Genomic DNA, 26,961 nt, shown 5'->3' on the forward strand with positions numbered 1-26,961 from the left:
GCAAAACTGCAATTCAGTGGCCCGGGAACTCACAGTAATAGTTGCATTTAAGTAAGCTGATAGAAACCAATTTAGAGATCCTTGGATGAAGCTTTTTGAATAGCATGAATATTGCAATGAATCACAGAGGTACAGTGAAGTAGTCCCAGCAGGGGTTAAAAGTAGTTTCCTCACACTTTCCTTCCACATTACCTTTTGCACAAAGAGTCAGCTTCACTGTGATTGGCATTAAGGACATTAAAGTGTTATTCATTGGTAGTGACCCATTCCCATCTACCTGTGGGCCTGCCTGCAAGACCACTCATGCTGCAGCTCTCACACAGGAACCACATTATCCACTCTCAGCTCTGTGTAGAGTTTCCATTGCCATATACAAAATATCACCGATTTTTGGCTACACTGCAAGAATCCCAGTTTGATGAAGACCAACAAGGAAGCCGAGGAGATTTCAGGAGTCAATCTGAATCATTTTGCTGAAGGTAAGGACATGAAATTGTATCTAAGTCAAACCTGAGTCAAAACAGTATATGTAAACGATCATTAGTGTTTGTTCTTTGCTTTGTGGGAGCACCAGATGGGAGGATTGTACCATACCAGGAAATGCTTGGCTTGTTTTTGCACATAAAATTATACTAAAGAAACCATTATTGCTGCCTCGTCATTGTGCACTGGTCTGATTGACAAAATCGAACCATCTTATACTCAGAATGAACTACACCACTTTTAAATATTTTGAATTTGTTTACAAATATTATTTGATCCAAATATTATTACTGGCAAATAAAATGTAACAGATGTGTGATGAAATATTCCCCCTGTAATCTCGAGTGTGCATTCATTTGCATGCATTCTTCATTCTGCTTGTTTAGCACAGAAAAGCATTTATGTTGGACTTGTTTGTAATTTTTGTCAGACAAAAGCATAAAGGAGTTTGTCAAGTCAAACTGACTGATCATAACAATATTTCCTGAACAAAATATATTTGATTTATTGGCAAAATCACACTTATTGATTTAGAATAAACATGGACATTAACATTTTGAAGCAGCATCTCATGTTTTATTTGAGAAAGAATAAACTCAGATAGTTGTTACAGAGTCAGCTGTGATTATAATAGTTGGTAAATTTCTCTGCAGTCAGTCAGTCCACACACGCGCCTGTATTTAATATGCAAAAACAATAACTGTTAGGTTTGCCATGCACTCTGTTACACATTTATAGCTCTCAGTCAGTTAAATATTATAACAGTATAACAGATTCATTCAGTAGCTCTTATATGTCATCCAGTACTGACTTTTGAAACTACTTTTAATTGTAGGCCTTTCTGCAGATTTTAGTTGAATATTTATCATTAAGAGGCATTATGTTTTGTTGCCTTTATAACCTACAATGCAAATATCATGCTTGTGTTTTGTGACCCTCTGATGATACCCCTCAGGTATTCTTGTGTGTGTTTCCCCCAGTTATGCCCCTCAGGTGCTCATGGAGTTGAACGTTTCACAGAAGACTAAGCTAAACTCATTGTGTATTTGCAATAAACACCTTGACCACAGAACATCAGTTTATTAATGCAGCATTTAATTGCTTTCCAGGGCTCGTTGTTAGTGATGCTATGGTCACTGTTCGACTTATTGTTATACCAGCGATGAAAGTCCACAATACATACTGCATGCACATGTATCTGTGTATGAATGGGACAGGGAGTTAAGGATCAGTTATCTGAGGGTAATGTGTGCAATCTATTCAGATATCAGCATGCTTTTTATTTAGAACCATAAGTGATGAATAAGCTCTCTAAGCTCAGGGTTGATCAGTTAATAACACTAATTTAAAATGAGTATTATCTCCCAAGATGTGCGGGATATGCGATGTTTATATTTATTTATTTTTTTTGCCTGGTTTTGTTAGAAACATGATTCACCACTTTACAGTTACACTGTTTGAGCAGACATTTTAAAATGTATATTATATAGTATATGAAAAATAGTACATTGTATATAAAATATATACACTATTAATCACTATTAAACTTTTTATTTATTTATTTATTTATTTTTTTACTTTATAAGACATCAGCTCCAAAGCATTTGCAATCATCCAACAGGAACACAAAAATAGAAAAGTACAACTCGCTTCTACAAACCAGGTGCACTGTGGAGTGAGAAATGTTTCCATTATGTTCAGTTACACTGTCAAACTTTTAATTGGCCTCTTTCACTAGGAAAAGTCACTTCTGTCCAGCTGAGACTCTGAGGTGTGTGACCTTTAAAGTGACAACATGAAAAATACAATTTCTTGTTATTAAATCCTCAACTGAGTCAGATTCTGGCTAGTGCCACTCTGTTTCTGAACGATAGACTTTGCTGCCATCTCATGGCAGACAAAGGAACAGTCATGCCTGCATTTTTTTGTTTGTTTGTTTGTTTTGCCTTGTTCAAGTACTATTGTACTATTTGTCTTGTCTTACCCTCTATAATCAACATGTAAGAACTTTTCTTAACTGGAGACTTGGTTTATTTTGTTTGCATCCACCCACCCATCAAAACTCAAGCTGCCCTGTATGAAATAAAAATGTACTGAGCGTCTACGGTGTGCTTTGTAACTGCCTTTGATGACAATTAAAAAGGGCCTATGAAGTTTTTCAAGGCTTGCAACTTCTAGAAAATAACAAGCAGGTATAATATGAGTAATTACATCATGCAATGAGGAATTCAATGGAAGGAATCCACAAGGAGAAAGTCACCAGCTTATACAAGGAGTATTTGTTTTGGATGCAAAATTATTTCCCTGCAGGAAGACACTTACTCTTGCAGAGGTCATTTCTGTTTTCTATTTCGCTGCTTATATTAAAATTCCAATTTGTCTCCCAATTTGTCAGAAAAAAACACAGCATAACAGTTCCTCCTACATGCGTGCCAGTTAAAACAAATAAGTGGAGTTTGTTCCCTGAGGCTGAACTGAGCATTCGTCTGGAGTCTCAATCAAAAACATCAGAGTCTGAGTAAACAAGTGATAGTCGTGTCACATTTACCTCCATCAGTTCAGCTTTATTCAGTCAAATCAACTCTTACAACAATTTTCAGGACAGTCATTCAGTCCGCTCTTTGTCACGCCTGCTAGAGAGTAAAAATATAAATAAAAATATAATTCTGATTTCAAGATGTTATTCTTATGGTACCTTATAGTGTGTACCCAATTTATGGTCATTGTATTTTATTTTGCTTCCTTCTGGGGAAACATTTTGTGTTTGTCACTTGATAAGTACTATATGGATAAAATAATTTTTATATTACTATTATAGAAACAAATTACTATAAAGTACTTAATTTCCTGAGTAGGTCTGAATGGATGAATGAAAAATAAATAAGGAAATAACAGCTAGTTAATCAATAGCTAAGTAGTTCCTGAGTAACTCTGAATCAAGAATTATATAGCAGATAATGATGAGACACTTAAGAACAGACTGCTACATGTTATGATAAGATATCTTTAAGCATGCATATTGACCACTTACTTAATGAAACATGAACAGCAAATAACTGATCTGATCATTGAACTGAGTGTTAATTAATTATTATGTGCATATTACATTCTATTTTGTCAAGTAAACTACTAAATCTTTTTGAGTTGTGTCAAGAAATGCATCGTTCATGCTTTATCCTCAATTACTTGCCATTTTTGTGCCAAGTAACTATCAAGTAACTACCATTAGGTCTTGGATGACACAAGACAAAGATGCACATTTACATTAATATTCCCCCTGATCAATACAAAGTTATATATTGGTAAATCCCCCTTTTGTTGGAAGGATTGGCTGGAAAAGGGCATTGTTACATTGTATTGAAATCTTTTGAAGACTTTGTATAACAATTTGGAATTCCCAGGTCATTAGCTATTGGGGATCTTTGGATCTAGTACACCAGTTCCCAAAGCTGCGGAGTTATTAGATAAAGTACTAATGAGCTATAGGAAAGGTCACAAGGCCTCTGTGTATTATTCCATGATAATTCAGAGCCTTGATAATTGGGCCTTATCAGCTCTCAAGAAGACATGGGAAAGGGATCTGAACCTGACACTGGATTGGATTTGTAAGAACATTAAAACAATGTCAAGGTATGTGGGGGTACGCGTCATTCAATTTAACATTATGCATTGCTTCTGCTGGACTCCCTCCAGATTGTTTAGACTGTTAAAAGACACGCCAAATTGCTGGCTGTGAAAGCCAGAGGAAGGTTACCTAATTCATGCTTTATGGTCCTGTGACAAAGGGCCAGGATATATGATAATCTCTGTGAGATTTCAGCGACCCAAATTCTGTTCAGCCCCCGATTGTTTGTTTTAGGTGACAAACACATTAGAAGTTGGGTCCAAACTAGTATTATGACAGGCAAACAGATTCTTCTCAGAGGATGGAAGACTGAGGGGGTGCCTTCAGTCCAAGAATGGGCTGCTGAGACGGCAAGAGTGGCAGCAATCGAAAAGATGTCCTATAAACGGTTTGGAAGATTAGATGTATATATTAGAAAATGGGGCATATGGCTCCTGACATGCGCCATACTTTGTGGGGAGTTGCATATTTAGTGTTTAGTGATTTAATCTATGCATTTACAAAAATTTGCAATGGTTTGTTTGTTAAGCTGCACATGATGGAGAGTATTTATGTTGACAACCAAGGCCAATTGTTATGTGGTGATGATGAGTTGTGGTGTTTAGGGTGGGGGGCTTGTATGTGTATTTTGTGATGCATATTATTTTGTGCTTTATTTAAGAAATAATAAAAAAAAGTTAATCAGAAAAAAAATATAGCAGAGTAATTTTATACCATTTTCAATTCTCCTGAGCAGCAGGTCTGACAATGAGTTTATAGTCTAACTGCTGGGGGCTGTCTTTAGTTTGAGTCTTGAAACTCTTTATTTACTACATACTTGTGCCAGGTCTGTTTGTGTCTGTTATTGCATCTGGCTTCAGCTACTTCACTACAGTCTATTGTTGACAAAGTCTGACAGGGCAGAGTGTTGCTTGTTCCTCGCATAGTGTGTTTATTAGGGGTTGCAGCAGTTATGAAGATTTCACACAGATCTGGGCAAACATGTCAGATGGAAAGATGAATCACTGAAATAAATATGTACATATAGACAAGTGTGAAGTAGTGAAATATTGACATTTTCCCATGTCTATCTTGAGAATGATTGAATTGATATTTATAGTTAAAGGTACTCTGTTTTTAAGAGTAGGTCACTTTTGTCTGTTTATCTTGATGTTAATGCTCACGGAACATGCTATTCCGCTGATTCACAATTGGTGGCAGTAACGTGCCAAGAAACGCAGCAATGTGCTGACAGGCAACAAAGAAGAAGACTGCAAACATGGATATAAACAATGTAGGCTTTAATCTCTTCTAAAAATCTGCTCCACAAATGTTTTATAAAGGTAGGAAGTGTATTCAAAAAGTTTATTAGGCCTAAAGGATACACACAATATGCTGTATTTTAGTGAGAAACTGTCAGTGTAAACTATAATTTTGTTTGTTTACAAAAAACTCCACAAGGTACCTTTAAATTTAGTGGTTTATTGTAGGTACAAGTAATGGAGCTGTTTAAAGTGTCTGAATACTACAACATAGTGCACATTGGTAAAGGTAAAGATTTAATTGTGTTGTTAACACCACTATGTTAACAATCTGAAAATGTCCAGTCTTTGTGTTCACAGGGCACTGAGGTGTAGGGGCTGAAAGTAACCTGGGTTGAAGTAACACCAATTTTCTACAAACAGAAATATGCCATCAAAATAATTTTAAAGAATGTTATAACCACATTAAAAAAAATCTATACATGGATGTTTTAAGTAATAAAAGAAGCAAAGAAAGTTTGATTCAGATTCCATTCTTGAAAGGTTGGAAACATTTAAGTCAAGTAAGAAAAGTTACTTGACCCCCCACTCTCATTTTCACCCTTTAACTCAATCTCCTTCCCACCCAGAAAACTTTCAGATGAAACATAAAACAGACTAACACACCCTCATAGGATCCCTGACCTACAGTATCTCACAGAAGTGAGTACACCCCTTACATTTTTTGTAAATATTTTATTATATCTTTTCATGTGACAAGACTGAAGAAACGACACTTTGCTACAATGTGGCAACCTGTGAAGCTCTGGTGAACTCCATGCCCAAGAGGGTAAAGACAGTGCTGGAAAATTATGGTGGCCACACAAAATATTGACACTTTAGGCCCAATTTGAACATTTTCACTTAGGGGTGTACTCACTTTTGTGGCCAGCGGCTTAGACATTAATTGCTGTGTGAGTTATTTTGAGGGGACTGCAAATTTACACTGTTATACAAGCTGTACACTCACTACTCTTGTCACATGAAAAGATATAATAAAATATTTACAAAAATGTGAGGGGTGTACTCACTTCTGTGAGCTACTGTAAATGTCAAGGTCCCAAATATGGATTAACAAACGAAAGGAGTTCATCATTTTAAATGATTTGACAAATTTTGAGCTGTCTCAGTAAAGATGCATATTTGCATTCTATTCTACCCCATTTATATATGAAAATTACTCACATACCATAAACAGGACATTTGCTCAGTGATTAAGCAGAATAATGCATGTATTATGTTTCCAAGGACACCATAAATACAAAATCCCTGAAGCAAAGCAGTGAAAAAAGTGTGTGCAAACTTTACAAAGTTAGCTACAAGGTGAACTCTCTTATATAAAAGTATAGAGGAAAATTAGGAGAATAAGAGCCAGAAATCTTTGATACCTAATCACCAAACCCTATTCACTTATTTATTTATTTTAAGCTACCTATATTTCATGTCATAGGCACAAGGACACTGGCAGAAACAAACACACGACCATACCTTCTCTTCCTGCCCTCCCACTTCCTCCCTCAAACCTCAAAATGTGCTGCTGGAGGAGGTGCAGGGAGGTGATTTTACCTCAGCATGTGTGTGTGTGGATGTGATATTGAGAAGAGATCACCAGTGAGTGCAGGGTGTTTGGGAGCAGAAAAAATGATGATGGGTTGACCTTTGGAAAGCGTCTCACCTAAATAACCTGGAGAACATGGAAGCCAAAAAGGTCCTCCATTTTGTGCCATCTGGTAAGTTACAGGGGTTGAGTGGGGTGAGAACCTGAGTCAACAATACCAAACACGTGGAGAAACCCTCTACAGTATATTTGTGTGTATGTGTGCTCATAGCATCTGGAAAATAGAAAGCACATATACTGCAGGCTTTCATCTTTAGAAGTACAGTAATTTCATAACATCACTATTCTCTTTTGTTTGCCTGCTTCTTTGAGTGCTTTTTACACTTGTTATGTCTTTATATTCTTGATATTAAAACCACAGAATATGAGCAAAATGCTTTTATTGCCAGGAGAGCCAGAGAGTCAAAAGCAAGGATATGGGTCAATATTTACAATATGGCAATAAATGGTACACTCTGTCATGGAAGGTTTTTACAATAGACCTGCAAACATTTTTTAGCATCTGTTTTAACACTCTTATAGTACCACACTGTAAGGAGTCGCTCCAGCAAAGTATATTAAATTGAAATACTTATTTGGCTGAACTGTTGTATTAAGTGGGAAAGTCTATAGCGTTATGCTACCATAGTTTCATGTTAACAGCATAGTAACACTTAAGTAAACAATAACACTGGCTATCCAACATACTAGAACTGAAACAATTAGTATACAGAAAATTAATTGTAAACTATTTTAACAATCGCTTAATAGTTCAAATAATTTTTCTATCAAAAATGCCAAATATTAATGAGTCCATCTTCTCAAATGTGAGGATGTGCTGCTTTTCTATGTCTTATGTGATAGCAAACTGAATATGTTTGGGTTTTGGACTGTTGGTCAGACAATAGTGAGTTGAAGATGTTACCATGTTATGATTTTATAGACTAAACTATTAAGCAATTAGCTGAGAAGATAATCTGCAGATTAATCAATAATAATCATTAGCTGCAGCCCTACAACAAACTGAGGATAAATGTATTTTATGCTCAGTGCCATCAATGAGTTAAAAAGTCCTACTTGAATTACTATTTAGGATTAAGAAGATTATCTAGCAGAAAAATGTCTAATATTCTAATCTGGCAAACTTCAAGGGTTCCCACTCTTATTTAAGGCATTCTCTGGTTGATGGTAATGTGTCATTTACAATTCAGTCATTACAATTAATTGGAATGACTATAGAAGCTGAATCAAACCTACAGTATCACCATTCTTTGTTACTATTATTTTCATGCTTACAACCATTATGCAGGTTTTAAGTCATCCACTAAAGTGGGATTTATGCCATATGTCACACAAACTTCTTTGATGTCTAAGTGAGAAAAAAAACCTCCCTTCAGATGTGTACTCTGGCTTGTAAAGTATAACCTGTGTGACTATGATTACCGTCGGTCCAGTGGTCATATCCATCATGCCAGATAAGAAGCCTTTAGGTGTTGAGGTGAATGAGCTGTAGTTCCTACTTCCTGTTATTTGCTTTATTTCGATATATGAATGTGTACATTGTGACTTACAGCGTACATACTGTTCATGTTACAGCTGCTTGCACCCACCGTGGTCAAATGCAGTGCTGATAAGGTTGATTAAGCTTTAACAGTAGAGCTTTACATAAGTTATAACATTGCACAGAATAATATATTTTATAACAAAGCACAAAATTGAAAAGCAGGCTTTCATATTTAAAATCTGCAATGACATCTTACAGTCGCGAACATCATGTCCCTTCTGCCTTGATGGTCTGACCTTGTACAGTTCAGCACGGAGTTCTCAGCTTGGTAGCTCGGTGCACTTGTTTCCAGAGACGCAACAACAACTGTTTTCTATTGCTCAAGGACATCCTCTGCCCACAGACAGCAGGGTGGCAGGGATTAAAAAACATGCCTGTGGCTTTGAGTTAGCCTTGTTTGTCCAGCAAGATAGAAGAATTACAGACATCAAATCATCAGCATTAACAGAGTGGTGGTTTGGTTTGTCAGAGTACTGTAATTTTAGATTTAAAGAAAAAAGAATGGGTGAACTACTGGTTGGTACATGCAATGAAAAAAAAATTATGAATAAGTTAATATTTAACAAACACAGAGCAATGCAGACCTATAGAAGACTGATAAATTAATGTATATGCACCCAAGTTCCTGTGGAAAAACTCCAGGCTTGACTTACTTTTTCTTCCACTGTCAGTGCCACCAGACTGCAGTCTAAGTGTGAGGAGCTCAGCCCACCTGGGAACAGGAAACCCGCAGGCATGAGACATCGTAACCCACAAGCCTACAGAAAGTAAAATATCATGTCTGAGAGACTTTTACTGTAGCAGTGTGTACTGAATGAACAGTAGAGAGAAAACAAACAGGTGAAATTTCCCACACCAACTGTTATGTCAATTTTTACTTTTGAAGCTCAAATGTCATTTATGTCTTCACACCAATTTTACTGTTGGAACTGATGAGAAAAGTGTGGGAGATTAGTGGTAGTCAGTCTCTCTTGTTGATGATGCAGCTGATAAGATATAGCTAAGGGTATTTACAATAAACTTGACCTTTATCTTTATAAGACAAGACTGTAAAGGTCTCAATCAGGCAGACTAAATCATCCTCCCCACGCCCGTCTCTGGTGCAAACAGCTCCTTGCATAAACTGTGAAGCACCCTGTTGTTTGTGCAGACTCCTGTGAAGTGGAGGAGGCCTAGGAATGTTCTGTATAATCTGCTTTGAGATATAGCCTTGCTCGGGAGCCCCTGGAGCCAATCTCTGCCTCAGGCAAGGAAGAGCTCATTTATACAGCTGCAGCAGTTTCTCGCAGATACATGACCGCCTATACAAACATCAGACACAGCTAGCGTCAGATTTTTGTTGTAACTGAGCGCAAAGGGGTCTCTTTTCAGTTTCTTAGCACGTGTCGTTTTTCACTTGTCCTCTTCAAAACTTCCATAATTGACATCCACTTTCTGTTTCCATCATTTTATATCATATAATGTGTCACGTTACTTAAAGGTCTTCAAGGTCTGACCGACTGTATGTCACACTGGCAACAATGATTCCATGAGCTCAGATGTTATGGATAACTACCTAGCTTTGTCATCTGTCTACAAAATCTGTCATGTGTGCAATTGGAGCAGCTAAACAGGTTGACAATTTCTGCAGGGTAGAAGCCTGCTGGTGAATGCAGACTGTTTTTGTCGCTTGTAAAGTGAGAGCTACTGTTGCCTCACAACAGGGTCAAACTGTATCAGTCAACATAGGTGCAGTTTCATGCAGGTTTATCACCATGTGCTGATTAGTTTGTCTGTGTCAAACATCTACATGAAAACACATTAGGTCTGCAATGAAGGGATTTCAGTGCTTTCACTCATGTTTTAATATTTAAAATGTTATGGTGTTTGCATGCACTGGTGCCCTCAGGGTATAAGCGCTGATCATGAACAGCAATGTGCCTGGTTTGATTCTGGCCGAGACTTTTGTTGCATTGCGTTCCCCATCACCAGACACACAAAACAAATTCTCTAAAAAAAAATTATATTTTGATTTTTTTATATTTGATTTATTCTGTAAACCATAAAATTACATCATTACATTTTATTTAATTAAATTGTCCTCTTTGATGGTCTCAATGCTAATGTTAATGTTAATGTCTTCTTCACACTGCCAGGAAAACATGTAGTGGGAAAACACAGATTCTCTCTTACTTCATGTTTTTCATTTACCTAAAAGTAGTCAAATTTATACTGAGTACTGGAATCAGCCTGTAAAATACTCACCATAGGTATGATTTTAACTGTAGCAAAAGATTAGGGTTCTGCATTAAATCTCAGAATTAAAGCTGCAGTAATCAATATTCTTATTTATAGAATGGGTCAAATGACTAAATGTAATGTGAAAGGGGTCGCTCGCAGTGATGAACCCACAGACTATCATCACCCGACTCTGCAGTTTCCCTCAGCTCTGTGGAGCTTTTAGCATATTTCAGCTCATTGTTTTGGTTTGACGGCGCACAACTTTACTGTTTTGGTTCACTCTCACTGCTCTCATCAACATTGTTTGTAGCAGTTGAATGCTACCTGCCGAACACCAGACTGGAGCTGACTGACAACGTTAGCAACAAGCTGGTGAACATAGTGGAGCATTTAGGCGCTAAAGACATTTCCCTCAGGAGTTGGTGGCGACCAAAACAGAGCTAAAAGAAGAGTGAATATTGGATTTACATTCATCATATGGCCAAAAACATGACTCCATATGAACGCTAATGTTCGCTAACACTCTGAATCTACTCGATGTGTACAAAATCAGCTGTTTGCTAACACAAGGTGATAATATGTCAACTTTTTTGTTTTTACCGCTCTTCCAAGTGGCCAATTAATTAGAGTTAAAATTCTGACTTTTCTTTATTCTGCAGTAATAACTGTTTGTATTTCACATGACTCTAAGCTTTCCGTAATGTGGTTGAAGATTGCACTTCAATACAAACAGTAATGAAATCTTTTAATATGAAATACTTTCTAATAAAAATTGAGCATGAAGTTGTGTAAATATCATATTTGTCTTTTCTCCTACAGACGCTCCATCCACCGGGGGGTCCAAGAATGGATATGCTTTCCAAGAGATGGGTGTGTAGCTGCAGTAATACATATTATATTTACTTTTATTGCTTTTCTCAGGATGGGTCCTGCTCTTTTATGTACTCTGTTTTGCAATCACAGAAAACATTATTCAGGTTTTTCCCTCCAGGATACAGCATTTCACATGTAAATTTATTGTAGCAGTTATTTATCCTAATGAAAATGCTTCTCGCTGCTCACTGACGGCCCGTTTCACATGCTGGTGAGCACAGCCCGTCCCTTCGCTGGCATGTTGAGAGGTTAATTAATGGGTAAATAACGAGGCAGATGATCTCGGAGTCAATGATGGGAAAAGGGAATAATCATAGCTCAAAGCTTTGCTCATGAAGGGTTAAGGTTAATTTTCTAATTCTGTGGCTGTTTCTTTCTCCACTCATAAAACTCGCAAACGAGATGCCATATTTATCTTCTGTACAATTAAGGAATTTATGAGAGCTGCTATTGTTATTTTGCTGCATGTCTGGTTTAAGAGGGTTTTTTTTAATTGGGTTTCTCCTTCTCCCTCTTGCTGTGTGCTTGTGCAGATGGCAGAGTGGTGGGAGGCAAAAACAAATTGTCCCATACTGGAGACATTAGCATCTTAACCTTGATACAAAAAACTGGTTTATGTCACTGTTAGGTTGCTCTTTGAAATAGCCTTTCTTATTACTGGTTATTTTACTCAATTGGAAAGTGAATTCTAACAAAGTAATGCAGCAAAAACAGTTCCACCTACTCAGTTGAAATTACAGTACTGTATGTAATGTAGAAACTCGGTTGATACTCAACAGTGATTCATGTTTTATTCACAGAGCTGCAGGATGGGGGACCAGAGGATTGTGGGCAAGATTCACCTGTCATTCACAAGGGCCAAATCTATGACAACCAGATCCAGATGAGTGTGTTTAAATTAGTACTAAACTATTATCATTATATTATGCCTAGTCTGTCGTGGAATTTGTTCTGAAGGAAGAATTTGCAGTGGGGATTAGAGCAAAGATAAGGGTTTGGAGACTGATACAGTGTGTACAAGTAGAAATGTTGGCAGTTTAAACATAAATTTCACTGTGGCTTTTAATTGCAGATCCTGAATGTCCTGGGTTTGGGCTTTTAAATACAACAAGAAAAGTAAGATTTGCTTTTCCAGTCACCTTCTCTGTTATGTCATAATAATTTACTGCAGAATTACTACTAGAAAAGCAGCATTTTACAGTTTCTTTTACATTTTTACCTCTAAATATACAGCCCACAAAAGATAATTTTTCCAACTGTCCCATTTTAACGCTAAAATCCCCAAATTTGTACCCAGCTCACACTTGATGTTTTAAAGCTCCAGTGTGTAGGATTTAGTGGCATCTGGTGAAATTGCAGTTTGCAACCATTTGAATATGTTGGAGAAACTACGGTGGCTGCAAAACTCGTGAAAAAACGCGAACCGCCCTATCTAGAGTGGAAGAGGGGTCCTGTCTAGATGGCAACCCTGGATTTACGGAAACTCTCGGGAGATTTAGGTTTAGGCAACAAAACTACTTGGTTAGGTTTAGGAACGCACACAATGAAGAAACATCACGTACAAATCTCACAAGAGTTTCACAAATACAGGGTTACCATCTAGACACGACCGTGGAAGGGGACCCGCTCCCCATGCAGATAAAAACGGCTCATTCTTAGGTATTGAAAAGTCAAGGATTCTTATTTTCAGCTGATTATACACTAATTAAAACATACTTAGAAATATTATATTCCATTTCTGCCAATAGCTCCTCCTAAATGTTACATACTGGACCTTTAAATTTACCGAGAACTGTGCTAAATCTGAAAGCATCAGCAGTGAGCTGGATGTGTGGATTTACTTGCTATATATATATATATATATATATATATATATATATATATATATATATATATATATATATATATACAAGCAAAGATCAGAAAATGAACCATCTCACCTATTTGCACTACTATACACCATCAGTCAAATTTCCCTTGTTCTTGGCTCACACTAGTATGTGAAGCCAATGAACTTCCAGGAGGAAGTGCGCGCCCACAGAGACCTGGACAGCTTCCTGGCCCAGGCAAGCATCCTTTTGGATGAGAAAGCTACCACTCTGGACGAGGTCCTGAGGCGAATGTTAACTCATGTGGTGGAAGACGGCCACGGGAGCTGTGATGTGGACGAGGTCATGAATTCACTGTTCACAGACGCAGGAGGGAAGGAGTTTAATGGTGAGCAAAACATGTTAGAAGTGCACTCTGAAGCACTTTGAGATGAAGTGTTTGCTTCAAAGGCTGCTTGACGTGTCAGCATTAACAATGGCTGTTTTGTGGTCTCACAGTTCACCTTCTGTCAGAGACCATTCAGGGTGTGACTGCTACTTCCACTGGCATTCGTTACCAGCAGTCCTGGCTTTGTATCCTGTGAGTTCATCCACAATAATATTTATGCGAAAGGGTGCTATTATGACTAATTCTTCCAGCCTCAAAATTCTTCCAGCGGAAATCTCCCTTTTGACTGCACAGAGACAACACACAAAAAATCTTTTCATTGGAAAAGTCATTTTGTTTTGATTTTAGTAGGGGGACTCTAATTTACACCTGGCAATACAGAATGCTGCGCAATCAATCATTTTTACACCACTGATTCAAAAGAAATTATTTAATCAATTCAGCTCCAATGTGAGGAGCCTGCAGAGACGTCATGTGTGCATCGCCCGCCTGGAGAGGCCACAGAACTGGGGAGTCAACTGCTGCGAGGCTCGCTACGTCATCCTCATCCTGGCCCCTCCCAGAACGGTAAGGTCCAGTTCTCAGTTCTTCTATTCAAAACTTTTTTTTTTTTGAGCAATCTGGTGGTTTACTTGGCTCAGGTGCTGAAATGATTGGTCAATTAATTAATCGACAGAAAATTAACCGGCAATTATTTTAATAAAGTATTAGTTCTTTAAGTCATTTTTTGAGGAAAAGTGCCTGCTATTTCACTGCTTTTAGCTTCTTAAATGTGAATATTTGCTTGTTTTCTTTTTATGATAGTAAACTGATGTTCTTTGGATTTTTGACTCTTTATTGGACAAACAAGCAATTTGAATACGTCACCTTAGGAAACTGTGATGGGCATTTTTCAGTATTTTCTGACATTTTATAGACCAAAGGATTAAGTGAGAAAATGATAGGCAGATTAATATATAATAAAATTATAATTATTTGCAGCCCTTATCAAGCGAATTCTGAAAAGCCACATAGTTTTGGTTTGAGTTTTGAATGTGGCTGCTGACCTTTGTTATATGTCAGCTTTATCCTCATTCTTTCTGTTACACTAAGCAAAAATGCCACAAAATGTTAAAGAAAATTGTCTTTCTGTGAGATTGTGAAAAGCTGTGATGAAGTTGTTAAGGGTAAAACATTTCCAGCATTTCTGTGCTGTTACAGACAATCAAATAAGAATATCAAGTGTGATATTTAGCAGAATGTAGTTTAAAAATACTTCATTATTGAATGAATGCATCTAAACTGACAGAACAAACAGAATCTGTTAAGCCTCTCTTTAACTTTCTCATCATCCTTTTCAGAAAAGCACCAAGACGGCCATTGAACTCGGTAGAACATTTGCCACAGTGTTCTCTGACATTTCCTTCAGACAGAAGCTTCTGGAGGCCAAGACCCAGGAGGAGTTCAAACAGGAGCTGGTCTACGAGCAACAGCAGCTCTCCATAATCAATGAGAAGCCGATCGTAGAGGAAGTGGAGGACTCAGATCCACGTAGAGGGAAATCACTTCAGGTGTGAAAGAAGAGCAAAGTAGGGGATGTAAATATCAGCAGTATTTACTGAAATAATAAGGGACCCTATGACAAAAATGGGTTAAGTATGTTCTATAACTATAAAACCACTGTGATGCCAAAAAGCACGAACCGTATAAACTAGCATAAGAAACGGAAACCTAACTCTACCTAATAAGGAGTTGTTACTTGTAAAACCAACAATTATATTCTCTACTGACTGTTAGGTCTCTCCACATGTGGAGAGCACCCTCATGTTTTCCCACTCCATCCAGGCATATAAAGATGTGATGCAGTAAAGTAGTTGAGCCAGATTATCTGATTATCCTGTTTCCACACTCTATCAGCCAGGCCAGAGGAATGAGAAGCAGCTGGGCAACAGACTGAAAAAGCTGCCAAGTCTGCCATGGTTCTGGCAGCAGAATGTGTGCAGCTCCATCTAATGATAAAGTACTTCATTATGTCCAGTGTTTAAATTAAGAGGAAATGTGTGCTCTCAGCAGGAGGTGGGACAAGAGGGAACACCCAAATATTGCCTAGAGAGAAAGCATTTTGGGTATTTGGGTTGTAAGAGACCAAAGTTAATAACAGGTTGTGGCTACACCTGATGTCCTGAACGGTTTCAAAACAGCATTTAAGTGCAGATTTGTTGCTGCCAAACCAACCTTTTAAGTTATTCGGCAATTCCAAAATTGTATACAAGCACTGATGGACACTCAGGTATGCCAGCATTTTTGATTTTATACTGGATGTCAGCTATGTTCCCCCTCAAGTGTCTCCACACTGAATATTTTTTTTAAATTCCTCATTTATTACACTCATTCAAAACACCCATTATCCAGCCAGAAAATGGATGAAAATGGACTTTCCAAATAGTCATAGCAGCAGAGTTACAACATGTGACTAAGTGTTGTTTCCTGAACTAAGTATAGTCCTTCACACTGACTGAAGTGTCCAGGGGCCCTAACTAAATTCTTAAGTTTTTCTTCACAGTGCAAAGATTTCTTTAAAGCTGGTAAAGGTGTTTATGACGACTTCTGCTGCAGACTCCCCCTCTACCCCTCAGACTTCACAGATGGTATTTATATTTTCTTGTAATACTGCTTTCTAAGTGGGCACATATCTAGTTAGCTGAATTGATACTGCTACAAAATCTTGAAATGTCTTCATTATAAGATAACTCCAGGTTTTGGCTGCTCTTCTGGTCGTTACATTGTTATATCTTCAATAACCCGTTAAATAATCCATCAAGGTTTAACTGGGAAGGACCGCTGTCTGCTGAAGTACACTACCACTGCTATTTTCCTCTACATTGCCATTCTACTGCCTGCTATTGCCTTTGGCTCATTGAATGACGAAAGCACAAGAGGAGCGATAGGTAAGGACTTCTGTCTTTATTGTCCTGATCTGCAACATCCAATTATATTATTTACTATTTAATCTGAAGCATACAAAAGTACTGAAGTTTTGCTGTTTGTTTTTTGACAGATGTTCAGAAGACCATTGTTGGCCAGAGCATTGGAGGAGTGATCTACGCTTTGTTTGCTGGCTCACCACTTGTCATTCCACTGACCACTGCACCACTGGCCATCTTCATAAGCGGTGTGTATTGTGTGCTACTATTCGCTTTTTTTTTGCTAACAGGTGAATTAATCTGAGCACATCAACAGAAACAACTCTGTACCATACAGTATATTACATGCAGCACATGCATTGCAATTCAAACAACCATGTTGGTAGCCAGGTTACCAGACAGGTCACCTGACGTAACCTCTGTTCTTATGCTTCTAGAGTCAACCTCTTTGGGTTGTCTGATGCTAAATAGATTTTTATTAACACTTCTATTAACACAAATGACTGTGTGTAATTTGAAAGGTGTTGCTTGCAACGACAAACCCACAGAGAACTATGACCAAACTCTTGACAAAACATCAACGTTGGCGGCAGTGCAGTGCAGCACCACCTGATCCGACCAGTCTGTACACCACAGGCTGCTGCTATCCACTATCCACCTAGTATAATCTCATCACGTAGCTAAATAGAGCGGGTTGATGCTTAAAATAGGGGAAATGTTTAGATAGCAAGCTTTGCTAACACAAAACATAAAAAACAATAATATATCAGGGCTTTGTGTCTGTCGGCTTGTTTGGAGTTTGCTTGCTTCTTAGAGGCCAAATTGATGCTAATGCAGCTTTAAGATTAGATTAGACTTTATTGTCCCAGGAGGAGATCTGTTTTCACAGCCAGTTCAACATCAAAACAAACACAACAACATACAGATAAACACACAAACAAAACATAGAGTCCCCATGAATACATTCATAAATCCCACCACAGGGGGACCATAGTCAGCAAGGCAGCTTATTCAATGCTGCAATGGCAGAGGGGACAAAACTCCTGCTGAAGCGAGCTCTTCTCCATTTTAAGGTCCTGTGTCTCCTTCCAGATTGCATTAATGTGGAGTGATGATTGATGATTGGCTATTGTGAGTGGTAGGTGTGTGATGGCTCTGTCATTCATATGGGTGTGGGAAGGCAGATGATTTTGGAGGCACTATGTGATGCTGGTAAGTTTGTTTTTGTTGGAGATGGTTAACATGGTGTAGAAGCAGGAGGAACAGTACAACAGGATGGATTGAATGTGAAGCAACTGGAGGTGGGGGGCAACAGACAGTACTCTGATATTACAGATAACATGGAGTCTTAAGTTTTAACTGTGTTGTTTTAGCTGCATTTAATGTGGTTATCATTTATGTGCTTTTGGCACTTTTAACTTATAGCAGTAATAACAGAGTAAAAGTCATAATTTTATAAACTGACTTTATGGGACCTTTAAGATCTGCTCAGAAACCATTTTTCGTACTAAATACTGTTTACAGGAAACAGAATTGAGAACTGACACTTTAAAACACATGTACAATATTATTCTGAACAATGTTAAACAATATGGTGTTTAAGTGCATATGCCTTAAATAAAAATAAAAAGTAGTAAAAAAGTAGAGTTGCTGTGAAAATGATATTAATTATAACAGAATAAAATGTATTTATGATTTGTTGTCTGTGTGTGTGTTTATGTATCTTTTATAGTCATCAGGGGCATCTGCGATGACTACGACCTCGACTTCAGTGCTTTCTACGCTTGCATCGGTTTATGGAACAGTCTGTTCCTCATCCTCGGAGGCTTATTCAATGTCAGCCTCCTCATGAAACTCTTCAAACGGTGAATACACAACATCACCACTCTCGGACAACATTTGTTACAATGACATATCACAGACAGAAGCCCCATACTTGTAATATATGTAACTAACCGTGTGGCCATGAGGTCACTGATAATAGAAGATGCATCTGTTATGACTTCCTGTTTTCAGCCATAATTATTAATTTTGTTTAATGTACACTTTCGCTATCTGGGCCATCATTTCACCTTGAATAAACTGTTATGTCTGTGCCTGTATAAACCTCCACTACCATTTTGATAAATTATGAATGATCACGCCATGATTCATTTTATTTCCATTATCTCCCAGCTCAACAGAAGAAGTCATTGCATTGTTCATCTCAATAGCATTTGTCGGGGATGCAGTGAAAGGCACTGTCAAAAGTAAGTCAAGCCAAGGTCAGACTACATTAAACACGTTTTGAATGCTTCTGCAGCAGAGCTATCTTTCCTTGCTGCAGGGGAATATCTAAACGTCCCGCCTGCTGTTTGTTATAGGTAATGTAGCCCAGCAAATATACATATCCATCATGGAGTCTTTAGAGGAAAAGTAAGCATGAAATCAAACTAGCCCCCCGTGCTGTGGAAAAATAGACAACCCTATAATGTTAGTATAATGGAGTCTTTCACATTGCTTCTGTTTAAGTTTTTTACAAGGGTTTGTCACAAGACGAAAAATAAATGGATGAGCATATGGTGGATTCTTTAGAGATTTCTTCTTTCCTCTTTACACCTCAGGCTGTTGCAGTTTTCTACCAAACTACACCAAACTGAGAAAAGCTTTAACACAGTACACTGCATGAATGCTTGAACGTGCTTGATTGCCTGAAAATATACTGAGAATTAGTATATAAAAGGGCAATTTTATTGATAAGGTGGTACTAAATGTATGAAGACACTCAGTGTAGTGTGAAATGAAAAGTGTACTTTATTTTATATTCTCTTCCTCAGCATTTGATTTTTTTTTGCTGACATCCAAAACAGGTGTTAAATGTGTCGGTTTCCAAGACCAAAAATAAATACAGTCATGTTGAGTCTTTTTTGTTTGTAAAGCAACATATTGCTGCCACCATGACCAAAAAACATTTGCTTAGTTTTTTATTATAATGAGAAACTTCTGTTGTTATATCAATATATATTTCATATTATGACATATTTTCTCATTAGTATGAGATACCAAACTATTTTGTTATATCACAAAAGTTTAACTTTATTTCACAAAATCAACATATTGCATTAAAACAAACTTTTTGTTACAACGTGATTTGTTGGTATGTTGTTACAACAAGAAAAATATCTTATTATGACATGGAAAAAATCTTGATATAACATGAAAAGGATCTTGTAAAAAACAAGCTAAGTTTCTCGTTATAATAAGAAACTGTCATCCTTTTTTAAATGTCTTCTTTCGCCCACACTTCCTAGTTTTTAAGCACTTCTACCACGGGCCCACACTGGCGACCAGAAACAGCACGTTGGTGCTTCAGCAGATTAAAGGGATTCTAGAGAAGACGAACAACCAGATGGGAAACACGCTCGGGGATCATAATGAGACTGTGTCACTGATGGGACATGCAGAAGGACATGCGTTAATCTTCCTACCTGAGTCTCTGGTGTTGACCACAAGAGAAAGACCCATCCTCTGTCTACTGCTCATGTTGGGGACTTTGTGGCTGGGTTACACCCTCTACCTCATCAAGACGAGGTATGTTCACTTACTGGACCTTTTAATCTCATTATATAAATATATACACAGCAAGTAGTGGCACAACCCTTTGACATACACCCTGCAATACCACAATATAAAATTACCCCGTTACATGTGAAAGTCCTGGATTTCATTTTTTAAAAGCAAAATACGTAGTAATAAGTGTTATCAGCAGCAAATGACCCGCAGATGGGCCAGTCATTACAAACTCATGCTGTGCAGTCAAACACACATTTGTCTGACAGCTGTAGTTAATTGTTACTTTGCAGATTAAGGTTTTAAAAACCTATAATGATCTTATGAAATATGATGCATTGTTATACAGTGAATGAAACTACCCAGCATTATATAAAACATCTAGAATTAGCTCCACCTCAACCAGCTACAACATTAAATGCTGCTTACATGTTGATGCATCAGTAATAATAATAATTTAGTATAACCATAATACATTAATATAACTCTTATAATTTCATTTTGAATGCAGGACTTATACATGTACTGGAGTATATTTTACATTGTTGTATCCCTACTTTTCCTTAAATAAACGATTTCTGACTACTTCTTTCACCACTGAATTTAAATACAAAGTAAACCTTTAGCTTGAGTAAATGTAATTAGTGGCTTTCCACCACTGCCTCTAGTAGATGCATATAGCTTCACATAACTTGTATGAATTGGGAGGACCTAAACAAGAGGGGCAATTTACATCCCAGGTGCCAGGCAGAAGGTTACAAATCATCAGCAATGATTTTCACCCTTCAGGTATAATAATGTAATACACGGTAGATAAATGTGACTCCTGGGATGTCATTATTCTTTCTGCTCAGTGGCAAACCTTCAGTATTTGACATGATTTGTTTTCAAGCCAAGAGAGTAACTACTGTAAATACAGTAGTAAACTAGAAGAATTTCTTTTTTTTTCCCACAGCCCGTATCTGAATGACAGAGTCAGAGAGGTGGTGTCTGACTGTGCTTTGCCTATCTCTGTGGTGATATTCTCCTTCATTGGCTCATACCTTTTCCTTGACATACAGCGTGAGTACAGATCTCTCAAATAAAAGAAGTGATAGAAGAGTACCCTTGAGACTTAAAGTCACAACCTTGGCACAGAGCACCTTTCATTGTTCATAAATCCTCTGTTCTAGTGAGCTTTCAACACAGTGTGGGTTCTGAATCAATGTGGGTCAAAGACACTGGGTTGAATGTTGCTTAAACAAAGCTTACAAGCAGCAAAGTTCAATATTCAGGCATTTCTTTTACTGTGTAATGTTGTCATTTGTTTACCTTGCAAATGTGTTCATATTCAATTTCATGTTTTCTATAAATCGTATGCTTCTATTAGTTCCTGTGTTCAGTGTCCACGACGGCCCGATCTTCAACTTCCCTCCATTTGAAAAGCTGTCAGGAATGAACACACTGAGCGCGGTCGGGCTGGGTTTCCTCCTTGCATTGCTCATCTTTATTGACCAGAACATCGTCATCTCACTGACACATGTACCCGAACACAAGTAAGACCCAGATTTTGCGTTTAATTGCCAAGCCATGACAAATTTTTTACATAACTTGTGTTGTAACATATTCCCTTCACATAATATACTGTATTTATTGTACAAATCTTGAAGAGGTTATATTATATCTTCATGTTCATTTTTATTGGCAAATACGTCCAGTAAGTAGCTCAGAAAAAGATAGAAGTATACAAGTAAAGCCGCAGTCTTTCATTGACAAACCACTTGAAACTGGTGTGTGTGAACGTCTGTACCAGGTTGCTAAAAGGCACAGCGTTCCACTGGGACTTAATGCTGACTGGCTTCATCAACATCCTCATGTCCTGCCTGGGGTTGCCATGGATGCACGCTGCCTTCCCACATTCCTCCCTACACGCCCGTCAGCTGGCCAAAGTGGAACAGCACGTAGAGAACGGACACCTCTACACGACGTGAGTAAAGTTAAAACAAGGCCAAAAACTGAGCAGTGCTTTGAAAGACATCCAGTGTGTGACTGACTGAAAACACCAGCTTGTCTAAACCATTTTAACTCTCTGTTTGGAGGCTTTGTAACAGTGGTGTCAGTTCAAATACAGACCAAAATAACTTGTAATAATAATAATAATAAAAGTTATTTAGTGAAGTAAACATATCTAAAAAAAACAACAAAAAAACATTGTGATGCTTTTGCTTCATTTATTTAAAAACTTGCTATTTTTACAGCTATTGTAAAAATATTCAAATACAATCTGTGAGCTCCACTGAAAACAAAAAGAACATAGTTTAGCTTGACCTTGGACACAGCAGTTGACAAAGTTATCTCAACTCAAGATCCACTTACTCGCAGGTTCTGGGGCTTTTGATCATATAACACAGTCTTCTTCAGCAGATGTAGTTTGCTCAGTTGTCATTGAATAGTAGATGTTCAAACGATTTGGAGCAAATCTAGGATGTTGACCTAAAAGTTGAGCTTGACAAAAGACATGTGGTCAAAAGCTCCAGAACAGGCGAATAAATGGACATTGAGTTTTCTTATTTGTATTTTTTTTCTATTGGAATAGTCCTTTGATGTAATATTTACAAATGTTTTTTGCCGGGAAAGAAAATAAATGTAAAAAATATTTAAAAAAAATACAGTAACAATATTTTAAACAAAAAAATATATAAATTACATTTAAAAAATATATAAATTAAAGTTGACCATTCAAGTAGATATTAGCAATGTTAGCATTCATTATTTTTGGTCATATACTGTAAGTAGATTGGAAATTAACTTCTAATTCTCATTTTCCTTTAAGACATTTAAGGTAAATCATTTTCATTTAGCTGAAAAAAACCTGGTTGATAAATCCTCGATGGCAGTGGTTCCCAACCTGGGGAGTCGGGACCCCCAAGGGGTGCCAAGATACATCTGAGGGGTAACAAGAAGATTTTAAAGGGATAACAAAGAAAAACATACATTTCTCTCATACAAAATTAGGACTTACTTCGAATTTTTGTTTATTTCTTGTGAAATACTAGATACTTTCACCTCTTTAGGTAGATAGTATCTATCTACAAATCCTTCAAATAAAACAATCTGGCCTTTGTGTCAAACAGTATTGTCAGTGTGAGGGAGACACGCCTGACCTCGCTGGTGGCCAACATCCTGATCGGCTTGTCTGCATTCATGCTGCCCATTCCTCTGCAGTGGATCCCCAAGCCCGTCCTCTACGGCCTCTTCCTCTACATCGCAGCCACTTCACTTGATGGGAACCAGATGGTGGACCGCATGGCCCTGCTGCTTAAGGAACAGGTGAGCAGGGACACTGTGGAATGATTGGTTGGTCTGTTTGCTATGGTGGTCAGTTTGCTTGTGTGTATCTCATTGTTTGTCTTTCCTGTTTATCCATTAAACTTCACATGGTGGCAGCCCCAAATGGCAATCAGTTGTAGATGTTTGAGAAAGTTTGGTATCCAGATGTTAGGTGGGCAGAGAAAGTTTAGGGTAAAATTTACGGCAACTTTGCTGCCACCATGACAAGAGCAATTCGGCTCAGTTTCTCTTATCATGTTATAAAAAACTTATTTTTACAAGTCTGTATGTTGTATAATATCAAAATCTTTCTTGTTTTAACAAGACATGTTGAGTTTGTGAAATAACTAGAAAGTTTCATAATATAACAAGATGAAGAAATATGTTGTTATAGCAAGAAACATTTCTTGTAAAACCAAAAAACAGAAAATATGTCATAATAACATGAAAAATATCTTATTATAACATGAAACAGAACTGTTCGAAACAAGAGCATGGTGGCAGCAATACCCTGCCGTACAAATCAGAACTGATTTGACCAAATAGCAAAATAAACATGTACACAGGGGAAATTGGCGTACATATTTCCACTGAATTTGACATTTTTGCTGCGACAATAGGTGGATTTTTACTTTACAACTGTAATGGGTATTAGTCAATCTACTTTTACTTATACAATATATAACGCAAAACGTCACTTAAAACAGCATTTTAACCACATCATACTCGCACTTCTCTGTCTAGACATCCTATCCTCCCACCCACTACATTCGCCGTGTGCCTCAGAGGAAGGTCCACTTCTTCACAGGGGTGCAGATGGTCCAGCTGATCATCCTGTGTGCGTTTGGGATGTATCCTCTGCCCTACATGAAGATGGTCTTCCCCCTTCTGATGATCCTGCTGGTCCCTGTCAGGTAAGATGACCCAGGCCAACAGGGGGCAGAGTGGGACCATGGAAACCAACACAGAACTACAATGTCTGCATAGAATTGATACATACGATGCGTGCTGAGCTGTTTTTAAAGGGGCACTCCACAGATTTTACACATGAAGATCACTTTACTGGTCACAATCACACATAGTTGGATAAAGTCTTCTGTGGCTCTCTAAAGTCAGAGAAAATAACCCAGGTGATATCATCAGGGTTATCTCAGCTTGGGCGTGGAGACTGCACATTTTTAATGCAAAGCCTTACAAACTGAGGGCATGGAGTTGGAAAGACTTTTGTAATGCAGTTGTTCAAAAATGGTCAGAATTGATGTTTGAGTCTTTGTCTGAAGGATTTATACCTTTTATATACTATTTCTAATTACAATACATGTAACTGCACAGTATCATCTGGTATCTCTCTGTGTTTTATCTCAGGACCAGCCTGCTTCCCAGAATAATCGACGCCAAGTATCTGGATATCATGGACGCCCAGCACATGTAGAACAACAGAGCAATCTTATGAAGACATTCATTTTCTCCAGTTAGAAGGGAAACAGTCTCAGAACTGATTGCGTTACTAACTAAATGAAATGCATTTGGACTGCAAGATTTCGATGCGAGCGCTCTGCTGGTGACTAGACGATCATTTAAACTGCTCATTTGCTTTCTCATTGTTCACCACACATTTACCATCAATGTAGCTGATTTTAATATGTAACATTCCTACATCTTTACTGTATTTAACAATATAGTCATGAAGAAGTTTCTGTTTTTCTTCTTTTTTTGCACACACATCTGTATTGAGCTGGTAACTGACAGGTGCACGAGGTAATGTCAGACATTTTTGTAATATTTAAAAAAAAAGTGTTAATCATTTAATTTAGGCCTCATGTTGTTTGATAGAGAGCTGCTTGGTCTGTGTTCTACTTGGTTCAAAGTGTGATGTTGATAAGGGGATTAGGGATGTAGTGAGTTCAGTGTTTAGCCACAGAAGAAAATCCATAATCATTTAACTGAGTGAGAAGGAATTTCTCACAGTTGAAAACATCAGAGTGAAGTGTCACCTCACACTGAAGCCTGGTATCACAAGATACATGTTCCAGTTGTTTAGATGTGAAAAACTATTTTCCTTTTGAGGAGACACACAACATGATAATGTTGTTGGAATAAAGGTAATTGGTTCTGTGCATTACAATGTTGAGAATAAAAAATCATACTGTTAATAATAAATAAAGCCCTTTAAAGGAACTGAATGAACATTTTTCATTATACTGAACCTCCTCGATATTAACTCCCAAAGCAAAATACTTAACATGCACCTCCAGTCATTGATACTGTGGGTAACAGGACTGTTGCAGGACAGTACCTGCTCAAATATCATCACACAGCATCAGCACACTGCCACTTTATTGAGTCGAGGGGACTGACAGTTGTAAAGCTCTGATTGTTAAATTTCTCCAATAGATGGCAGTAGAGGATTTTCAGGATGGGTTCAGATCAGGACTGACTGATGATAGATGTGTACTCACCAGTACATTACACAAAAAATGAGCCAGATCCATATCATCCAGTATAAGAAACTGGATAATGAAGTTAAGATTGGACAGATATGAACAGTTTCCCAAAAGACACCACCTTTAGAAGTTTTCTCGCATGACTTTGTTTCATCTGTTACTTTGTGTAAAGCCACTTTTGTAAGCCAACAAACCACCTGATGCTTTCATTTTAAATGCATTTTACTGCCTTTGCTGTGCTCAAAATTGTTATTCTACCATTAATGCATCACCTGCTTCATCATGACTGTTTTCCAGGCTTGTATTAACTGTCTGTACTAAGTGCCTTGAATATATTTGCAGGGGAGAAAAACACCCAATTGTTTGTCTGAGCCCTCTGACAAACAAAAGAAAGCTCCTTCTCACATTGTGCTACAATAAAGCAATGAACACAATTATCATCTGTGGCTACGTGGCTGAAAACATAATCATGAGTGCAGCAGAAGAAAAGAGTTTGTTGTAATTTACATTCAATAATTTGGAATTACATTGCGCAAAGAAAATAGTCTGTTTTTGTAAAATGAATCAGGCACTGTGAGAATGTCCTCTGATAGCCAATATGTATCCTTTTCTTGATTTATAATGATAAGAAAATCACTGGTATGATCAGATTCAAATTACCAGACTAGAAACAGATCTGACAAGAAATTCAACAACTGCAAAAAACATGTCTGTTCTGTTCATTTTAACACTTGCAGCATTTTAGGTTCCCATTGATTACTCTCTCTGCTGTTCATTGTCCATTTGAGAAGTGACAGTGCAATTATGTGGCACCAAATAGAAGCATAATTCAACACAGAGATGTGAAAATAACTACAAATAGACCTGATCGCTGCATCCGTCTTGTGTGCATTTTTA

General features: G+C 37.6%; 1 protein-coding gene across 2 annotated transcripts; it reads left to right on the forward strand.

Moving 5' to 3' along the window:
* The first annotated feature begins 270 nt into the window (after positions 1-270).
* LOC122880315 (sodium bicarbonate transporter-like protein 11) lies at positions 271-26,498 on the forward strand. 2 transcript variants are annotated; one of them, XM_044205322.1, is made up of 20 exons: positions 271-479; positions 11,589-11,639; positions 12,443-12,529; positions 12,715-12,758; positions 13,640-13,859; positions 13,970-14,051; positions 14,303-14,426; positions 15,200-15,409; positions 16,402-16,486; positions 16,661-16,786; positions 16,897-17,010; positions 18,495-18,627; positions 18,938-19,011; positions 20,053-20,332; positions 21,267-21,373; positions 21,681-21,846; positions 22,104-22,277; positions 23,425-23,620; positions 24,365-24,534; positions 24,986-26,498. In XM_044205322.1, the coding sequence occupies exons 1-20, from the start codon at positions 419-421 to the stop codon at positions 25,050-25,052; spliced, it is 2,571 nt and encodes an 856-aa protein (XP_044061257.1). In that variant the 5' UTR covers positions 271-418; the 3' UTR covers positions 25,053-26,498. The 2 variants fall into 2 exon arrangements, with proteins under 2 accessions (XP_044061257.1, XP_044061258.1); XM_044205323.1 differs by lacking the exon at positions 271-479 and adding an exon at positions 6,921-7,118.
* The last annotated feature ends 463 nt before the right edge of the window (positions 26,499-26,961 follow it).

Source organism: Siniperca chuatsi, linkage group LG8 (genome assembly GCF_020085105.1).
Source record: "Siniperca chuatsi isolate FFG_IHB_CAS linkage group LG8, ASM2008510v1, whole genome shotgun sequence".
NCBI lineage: Eukaryota > Metazoa > Chordata > Actinopteri > Centrarchiformes > Sinipercidae > Siniperca > Siniperca chuatsi.